This window comes from Notothenia coriiceps, unplaced genomic scaffold (genome assembly GCF_000735185.1).
Source record: "Notothenia coriiceps isolate Sejong01 unplaced genomic scaffold, NC01 NC01_scaffold00031885, whole genome shotgun sequence".
NCBI classification, from domain to species: Eukaryota; Metazoa; Chordata; class Actinopteri; order Perciformes; family Nototheniidae; genus Notothenia; species Notothenia coriiceps.
This window is the reverse complement of record NW_011364586.1, coordinates 341917-351573: the sequence shown is the minus strand read 5'-3', so window position 1 is coordinate 351573 and position 9657 is coordinate 341917. Positions and strand designations below refer to the sequence as shown.

Below are 9657 nucleotides of genomic sequence, written 5' to 3'. Positions count from 1 at the left end.
TCAAAGCAGGTCCTTGACCTTTATGAGGAAAGAATCAGCTGAAAAAGGCAGAGCTACAAGTCATGGTTTTATCTGGAGGTGGCCCAATGCTGGGAGCTTCTCTCTGAGGAGCTGGCTGGAGGCTGACTATTTCTGTCGCTCAATTATCTGAAGCGCGCACTGTAACTTTAACTGCAACGATAATTCAAATAATAAATTGGGTGACTGTCATTTAAAATAGTTGCAGACGTTTCTTTTGCAAACAGTACTCCAAATAAGTCTATTGTTAAATGTTTATTTTCTAATAGTATACAGTATTAAGGGTAGGACAAATTGAGCAATTTGATGACATCAACTTAATTTTAGGAAATGTTTTTGTGACATTTTATCCCAGATTAACAATTGATTGAGAAATAAAATTCTACATTAAATTGTATTATCTAGATTTATCTGTAATCATTCAAAAGAAAAAAAAAACAGATCAATCAATAGTGATAATATCTATTGACAGCAGACCTGGATGTCTACAAAATACATTTCACTTTTTTTGTGAGGCTTTATCGATACATAATTGATTTTCTTTGTTTCTTTTTCTCAAGTTACTTTACAATAATCACAAATGTTCTCTAAATATAATATATTTTGCCATGGGACTAATCTGTTTATGTAAATCGGGTAGGTAGCTGTCCATTTATGTCCTAGTTATTACAGCATAAATATTCATGTGAAACACAAACGAGAGGCCTCATTAGAGAGGACTTCACACTCTGTAGTTGTTGTGTTTAACGCACACCAATCATTGACAGTCTGCATCTTGCACACAGCGTGACAGCGTGTGAAGCAACAGGAAATATGCTTGGATTTAATGTTTCACTTGACTTTTAAATAGTTATTGAAGCAAGGGTACCAACATAAGCATTATTTTGCATAGAACAGATGGGCAGTTGCAGATGTACCCTATACCAAATGCACATAAAGTGAGGAAAGACAGCTGGGTGATTGGTGGAAATAGCCTTGATAATCTCAATTAGAATTTTTAAAAAGGCAGGTTTCCACTCAGCTGAAATCCTCTGTTGAATGTCGTGAATTAAGAACCCATTATGTTTATTTGAGGTGAAATCAGCAAACCAATCAAGGTCATACAGTAGCAGGCAGACTGTCATCTTCTCTATTCACATATGCAAATGTGATTATATCGTTATTAATCAAAGCAGTCACTCAAGTCAGATAACAAGCGGGTCGTTACATCCGTTGTTACCCCTGTGATTTAATATGATGACAAAGAGCTATTCTTATAACCTGGCACCATAACAGATTCTATCCCCGGCCTCTTGCAGTAGCAGTTTACAAAGTGTTGATAGGCATATCGTACATGGCTTAGGACGGTGATGCATTTGACTAGATCCACACAGGACCTGAAGAATATTTTCGAGGGTGTTACACAGTCACAAGATGCAGGAATACCGGTTCAGGGCAGTATACAATGTTTTGTTTAGATTAGCTGAGGCCCACGTCAGAAATGATCATGCCTGTCATATGCCTATCTCCATAGAGGCTGAATCATCATGTTAGTCCTGTTGCTCTTCTAGCTAATCATACATCCTGTCATGTACGCAGTCACAGTTGGGCCTTTGTTATCATGTGCTACTCTGATAATGGAAGACCCCAGCATATGTTGTTTTAAGGCATATTTTGGACATACTATGGCTTTTTTCATATTTTCGACATACATGCTATGTCTTTAATGCATATTTACGACATACTACTATGCAGTTGTTTTTCAAATTTTTGATATTCTATACTACGTCGTTTTATGGCATATTTTCGACATTCTATACTGTGGCTTTTCTTTGCATAAACACAGTTTAGGATGCTGAAAATATGTAAGAAAAAAATAAAACTACATAGTATATGGTGCTGAAAATAGGCAAAAAACTAGATTTAGTATAGTAAGTCTAAAATGTGTCAAAAACCTGACAAAAGGGCACAGTATAGTGTGGCAAATAAATGCATAAAACGCATAGCAGAGCACGTAAAAAGAAAAGCGTGTATACGTTGTTTCGATGGACTTTCTTTGTTGGGTGCTTTCCCAGATACCAACAGAGTTCTGATGTGCAAGGAGGTTGGATGGAGGAGATAGCATGCGACATGCAGAGGTAAAATAAAATCACACTGGCTCCAACAGTCCAGCATCTACCTCTGTAGCATTATGGTAGTAAATGTGATACAATTGTACGGGTTAACCAAATGGCGTGCCCCTGGTCTGTGACAAAGGTACTTTCACTTCAACATTTGTTCATACAATCATTAATACTAGTTGGACACATTATTCTGAAAGAGATATGAATTACAGGACTCGAGCTATGAGACATATTTGACCCCGGCCAGCATGAGCCATTAGTTGATCATACAGGTTGAAACCTTCCAGTGAAGCCGGCCTTTCTTTGCCCACTGTGTAGAAAATGCAATACACACAACAGATACATCTTTAATTTGAGCTTTCCTAGGACTAATATTGAAACTGCTACAGCAGATGGAAATGAATAAACTAAAATGTAAAATTCACAAGTACTATAATCTAGTAAAGAAATTCAAAAAACTCTGTCATGAATATTTTGAGGGAAAGTCAATGGAGACATTTTGTATCTCCAGGCAGTCACATCTGCTAAACTGAGAGTGAATGTGTTTACTTTAGTAAAACAAATGAAAGCAAAGATACATTTCACCTCTTTTCATACTCTCTGCAAGAATTCACATCTAAAACAGTTTAATGACGTGGATCTCTCTCTGAAACAAAGAATATTTCCAGTTACAGAGTATGTGCTTTTTTTCCTCCCATTTATTCTTTTTTTTAACCCCAGACAATAACAGCAGTACATTGTCAGAAACATGGTTGTTACAATAACAGCTGGCTAAGACAGAGAAACACTGCGATTCAGTACATTATTGCATTGGAGGAAACCACCATCTGACATGTGAACATTTACACTGTTGAGAAGAAAGACGAGATGAAAAGGTGGTTGGACGAGTGAGGGAACTTAACATTATTTTGCAACAGCTGGTTGAAAACACTCATACAATTCCAGTAGTTAATACAGATTGATAAAGCCAGGAGTACAGGGGGCTTGGGAGAGCGAGAAGACGTTTCAGTTTCGTACTTACATAGTGTCACTGCTTAGTATAGACGCATCGTTCAGAAGGGGGTCTCATTCTCAGAGGTAATGGAGCAAAAATGCCGGGACAGTTCAACTTTATTTGTGTGCTTTGATTAGTCCATCAAAGCTGTATTGATGTTTGGGGAAAGTAGGCTGTCATATATTTTCTGCTCGTTCACTGCATAACAGGGAGATGTGACGCTTCCTTTCCTACTGTCATTACTATGTGAGCTAATTATTTATCTACTTTCACTGGTGGTCAGGGTGGCGAAATATTCAATTTAGCATTGATCACTTCCAGGTTCAAGACATCCAAATAATTGAGAAGTCTGGCATTTGTGGAATCGGTTGAATCTTGTCAGTTAAATTCAGGAACTGTAATGTTTGACATCCGCGCAACACCACTGAGAGGTGTGTTTGTTTGTATCTAGGCAGCAGAAGGGCTGGGAGTGTTAGTACAAATATGTTTGCATCAGTGCGTGTTATGAATATTGAATTGCTTTTAGGAGGTATTTAATTCTCGAGGTGCATTATTTTAAGGACTGGTTGACTTGTGAATTTGCTTGCAGACAGCCACACTAATTTATGCAAACACACACATTAGAAATATAAAGCCGAGCGCTGCTACTGGTAGTCTCCAGAGCCTGTTATTAGTCCGGCTAATTTCACATCATTTGACAGAGAATTCATTTAAAAATCCATCAGCAGAGCCGCAGAAAATACCACCACACGCCTCCATTACACCACCATGTAATCCCATTTTCACCTAGCCTTAAAATCCCCTTGCAGTCAGAAGACCGTTCACCATAATCTCTCCTGGTTATTAAAAGATGGACGAGCTGCGCTGTGAAAGCTTTTTGAAATGAGAGACCATAAAAGAAAGATACTTTAGCAGCCTGTGATTTAACACTTTTAAAATCCAGCAGATAGAGCTCAATTGGTTTTAGATATACTTCAAAAAAATAACATGACTAATCCTGTTAGTTTGTCTCCAAAATGGCCGACAGCTTCATGGGATTTAAAGACAGGTGTGAATGGGGAAACATTTCCATCACCAGCGAAGATCTTTCCAAAAGTAAACCATCTACTATTTCTGATACAGTAGCAAAACACTTTAAACATCTGGCCCTGAAACAGTGCTTTGATCTGTTGTGCTTCTCTCATTGTGTTAATATTTGTATTTATTTTCCGTAAGATGTGTGCTTCATTGTCTTTCGAAAGAACAGTACATGTTTACCCTACAAAAGTCAGTGACGCTCAGAGATCAGTAATGCCAAGGCGAGCATACATAGTTCTTGTCCTAACCCAAGAAAAACATTAATATAAAGTTTCATCTACACACTTTGAATATATTAAGCAACATCAACAGCATATCAATGGAAATTGTGACATTTAATTGCAAGTAGATGTTAGAACCCTGTTAGTTACACATGATCAGCTCAGTTTGTAGTACATCACATTTAAGACTAGTGAGATGAGCAAGTAATGGAATGTATAACAATTCAAATATAGGTCTTTCTAAGATATGTTATTCTCCACAAGTTGACAGGACATTAAGAGATGTACTGAAATACTAATCACCACGCCTAAGAGATAATATAGTTCGATTAGTGGTACAGTTCATTAAGGAATCCCCATCAGATTCATGTATCAGGATTGTCAGATAATCTATTTACACCAACGTGTTGTGTGCAGCTTGTGTGCAACAGATAAGTGTTTTTACCTCCCCCCCCTCCCCCCCCTCATCATTCAGAGACTTTAATACCTCCCTCTACTCCTCAATCTCCAGTATCAGGTCGCCTCCTTCGAGGGAGGCGTCAGCCCTGACATGCACCGCCTTGATGGTGCCGGCTAACGGGGAGTTGACCACGGTCTCCATCTTCATGGCAGAGAGGACACACAGTGGCTGCCCCTTCTCCACCTTATCACAAACACAGGTCAGAGCATTAAGAACACTTGACAATGCACAGATCACTGAACTGCACTGTAGACAGAGGTAAACCAGACTCGAGCTTAGGACACACTTTAGAATGACATATGCAAGTGGGACTTTAGCATATTAGCCTACTAGCTTACATACAACCCATACAATTGACTGAGGTTCACTAAAAGTACAAAGAAATAAGATGATCCATGCATGTAGTTAAGGTGTTAAAAAGTTCATCTTGAAGTGTTGTAAGCATCACAAGCTATGCAGGTGTAGAGCTGCAATCATTGGTTCACCTGGTTAATAGCAGCCTCTCTAATATGGAGATTTCCTGCATTTTCTGTTTAATATCATATAAGTTAATATCTTTAAGTTTTGGACTAAAAAGATGTGGAAATGTTTTACTACTAACAAACCATTTATAGACCACATGATTAGCCTAGAACATAATGGGCTAAATTATAATGAAAATATTCACGAGTTGCAGCCTTTATGTATACAGTCTATGGTTGCAGCACATATATCGATCGGACAGTTTATGACTCAAATCAGACTTTCACTAACATTATGGGAGTTTGGTTTTTGTATAATCTCTGACGATTTGCCTTTTTACATAACAAAGCATCTTATGAATTGTCCAAAGAGAGGAAACCAACAATTAGCAGCTTTTGTAGCTGTACTGATAACCAGCAGGCATATTTGTGTTAGATATATAAACAATATATATATTCTAATTAAAAACCTCTTTTTAATTCCAAACTCTCTTAATGTTGGATAAGTAGGTGACCAATAACAAGACCTTCATAAAATACAGTTTGATTTAGCACAATGAGGATTTAAATAAGCAGCTCTAAGGGTGGAGATGGAATAAAAAGCAAACTGTCTGCACTTGTCGAGTTAAAGTCGTGAGATGTGATGATAGACTCACCTTGGATCCAACTTCCACCTTCACCTCCACAACTTTTCCAGGCATGGGCGCTCCCACCTGACCCTTGATAGACTTCTGAGCCTTGGGGTGGAACTTCATTTCCTGGGTGGAGGACAAACAGAGACTTCATGCATCATCTGTCCAGTCATTCATTCAGCCAACGTCTCACGGGACATTGGAACAGACCTCTGTGCTCTGCATCCTCTACACTACTCATTGGTCTCAATAAAAACACCTGTGCACTGTCAGGATTCTAGTAGAGGATATCATTTCTTTCACTTCTCCCTTTTCCATCCATTCATTATTCACCTGCAGAGATACATATCCCATCTCTCCCTCATCCATCATTTATCCAGCCAACAACCTATGCCCCCCCCACCTCTGTGTACCTTCATGGCGACAGTGTCTTTCACCAGCACAGATCTCAGCTGTCCGTTCAGTTCAAAGAAGACTTCCCTCTGGCCTGCCTTGTTCAGGTCCCCCAGAGCGAGGGCCTTGATGTGCAGGATCTTTCCTCTCTCCAGCTCCACCTGAGGAACAGGGCCAGAGAGAGAGAGCCGGAAGAAGAGAGAGGTGGGACACAAATGAGATTATGTTAGAATATTAAGATGAAAACATGAGTGCCTAGCACACGAGTCCAGCTGAAGCAGTCAAAGAGAGACAGAGCTTGGTGAAAATAAAAAGTCAAGTTAGTGGAGCGAGTTGAGCACAATGTTTCTCTCCCGCTGAGCTGGAGTGTTGCACAGCATGCTCTTGGTGAAGGAGAAGAGACTTAGACAGATTGATGAGTACCAATTAAATACATGTTTAATGGCATCTTATCTCTGTATTTCACACCAATAAACTGCATAACATGTGCGGCCATCTGCTCTTATCAGCTACCCATTTGTATTTAACTGTCCAGAAATCTAATTTATCTCAATCTATTAAACATTGAGTGAAAAATGGGAAGCTTTCCAACAGGCTTTTTCTCAAAGATAATATACTCAGAATAGGAAAAACACAGGTGTCTCTAATAACATGGATGGCAGAGTTTCAATGTGATTTTAAGCTTCTATATGTTTGTTTTTTAGGCAGGCCATATGATTATTTAAACATTTGCATTGATCAGAGTTTCTCAGTTGTAATTGTGACTAAGGTATTCATATGAGCACTGCTTAAAGTCAGAGACATGAACTCAACGCAAGGAAACTGAAGAAAAAGCTAAATGGAATCCAACCATCATTCACTTTATAATACAAAATGGGCCTTTTCCTTTGTTATGTGACCAAAACATTATGTTCAAAAAGACCAAATATCGGACATGAAACATGTCAACTATCAATAACTGAACTGACTACACTATGCATGTGTGCTGCGTTCATGTGGCATCTGAATAATCAGAAAATGTAGTTTCTGACAGGTGGACAACAACTCGGAAACAGAACCTGTTAAATGGACCATCAAAGGAGCAAAGAATGCAACACTGGCCTCGGGAAAGGCAACATCATCTAGTTTTAGTCCTGATGTTGAAATATGGATAACCTATGCCAAAGCTGCAGTGCCTCGAATGGCGCCTTATTGGTTGGCTCTATAGGGAACAATCTCTATAAACCAATAAATGAGACGACCAACTTTACAAAAGAAATAAACATTTTTTAACCCTGGTTTAAAAAACCGCTAATTACCCACTTCATGATAAATGCTACATCAAACAGAGTATGACAATGACAACGAGAGACAACGAGACAAAACACTTCTCCAGAGTTGAGTCCACCTGTAATCTCTGTTAGTTAGTCTCCAGACTAAGCCCTCTCTCCTCCCTCCTCATATCATTCTGGTCACTGCTGCGTTTTTCCTTTGACACCAGCCACTGTACTATTTATCTCACGCCTCGCCTCATATCTCATCTCACCGGTCGGAAACTCATTTTTTTTCCATCCTACCATTTGTCCAACTTTCCCTGTCAGGCTTTCAATCTCTCTCTTTGTCAGTCCTCCCGTGTGTCAGCTTTCCGTTGTGTATTGTTATTTTTCTCCCCATTTCTGGAGCCACACTGTTTGTCATGCCGTTGTTAATTTCCCTCATCTGGCCCCTTCTGCCTCTCTTCTCTTTTATCCGTCTGTGTCAGTCGACCCTTCCCCTCTCATCTTTTTTGTTTCTCACATTGGCATCTCTGCTGCTGAGTCTCCATTGATATTCCAAACTAAGTCTCAGTGCGAAGACGGAAATACACTCTGCTGCAGGTATGTATTGATCTCAATTTCATTCTGCATCTCTCTTCCTGTGGAAGCTCTGACTCTTCATCTATTTTCCTCACTCAGTATCTGGTAATAAAAGCTTTCTTTGCATGCCTTTGCTCTCTCTCTGGCACTCAATCTTCATCTCTCTGTTTCTCTCCAACTTATAAGGTTTTGTCAATCTCCTGGCAGCCGAAAAAACACAACTGCCTTCCCTTCCGACAGTCTTCAACCACAACACTACATCTCCTCACAACCGCTCACATGAAATATACAGTATGCACCTCTTTGAAAAGTTGCACAACATTTATGAAGCTTTTAAGGGTGTTTTTGCCTAAGTTGAACCCGTTTGTACGTAAGCTAGTTTTAAACGGAGCTAAAACACGACTTCAGGGCACTTGTTGATATTTATGACAGCAGAGTTGCATGAGGACAACCTCTTCCCCGGCAGTCGGCTTTAATTACTAATTTTTGGTCCAATTCCACGGCTCATTAAGATTTTTTACCAAAACATTCAAGCAGTCATTTAACAAATAATAGAGTAGAGATATAACTCAGACTCAAGGTCAAATTCAAGTCATGATTATTGATCACTTGCCGATGTGTCACTTCCTAACCTCACCTTTTAAACAAACGGCACTAAAAGGATTCAACATATACAGTTCTATCAAAGCAGCCATATTCCCCCTATTTGCTTTTAGTGCCATACTTGAGATGTAATCTCTTGTGCATTATGTATGTTTCATATCTATATAGCCCTCACATTTCTTCGCAGATTGTTCCCCTCCAGCGCAGAGCTTTTCATGTCATATTTAACTGCTTAACCTTTTGCTGCTATAAAACATCTGAAACAAGTTTCCCAGTATGCCTTCGATCTGACTTCATTAATGACGCGTGTTGTCAGTGACAGAGTAATGAGATCAGCGCCATGTGTTGGTGTCGGTGGACATTAGCACTGACAGGGTGTGTATGACTGGCTCCATGTTTGTGAAATCTGTTTATATTTCCATGATTAATAGCACACCGAGTCATCAGCACATGCCAGCTAGGTTGATGTCTTTTTCACCTCCTGTGTGTGTGTGTGTGTGTGTGTGTGTGTGTGTGTGTGTGTGTGTGTGTGTGTGTGTGTGTGTGTGTGTGGGGGGGGGGTGAAGGACAGCGATGGGTGGACCTGTCATCCATTCATATGTGTATGCCCTCAAATGGCCCTCAGATACTTTAGTTACAAAGTGTTTTTTGATCCTTTAAAAGGCTATTCATACATGGGCGAATGTGGTGGTATACAACTCAGAATCATTACAGAAATGATGGAATTTAAATGTTCAACTGTATATCAAAGTCTAACCCCTAGTTACAATACCTTTGTGAAGAAAAAAATGCAGAAAACTCTTAATGAATTAAAGTAAACGGGGTAGTACTCTCAATGCTGAAGTCGTGAGCATAGGACTC

At 39.4% G+C, this 9657-nt stretch overlaps 1 protein-coding gene across 1 annotated transcript; it reads right to left on the bottom strand.

Moving 5' to 3' along the window:
- Positions 1–2788: 2788 nt before the first annotated feature.
- Positions 2789–7898, bottom strand: LOC104960526 (pyruvate carboxylase, mitochondrial-like). The gene is made up of 4 exons (XM_010788606.1): positions 7884–7898; positions 6379–6519; positions 5990–6091; positions 2789–5055 (listed from the first exon to the last, which is right to left on the bottom strand). The coding sequence occupies exons 1-4, from the start codon at positions 7896–7898 to the stop codon at positions 4906–4908; spliced, it is 408 nt and encodes a 135-aa protein (XP_010786908.1). The 3' UTR covers positions 2789–4905.
- Between the last annotated feature and the right edge of the window lie 1759 nt (positions 7899–9657).

Excerpts from the sequence above, each read along its gene's own strand:
- LOC104960526 (XM_010788606.1), bottom strand. Across the intron at positions 6,092-6,378 it reads AAGACACTGTCGCCATGAAG|GAAATGAAGTTCCACCCCAA; the intron begins GTACACAGAGGT and ends TCCTCCACCCAG. Across the intron at positions 5,056-5,989 it reads AGGTGGAAGTTGGATCCAAG|GTGGAGAAGGGGCAGCCACT; the intron begins GTGAGTCTATCA and ends GTTTGTGATAAG.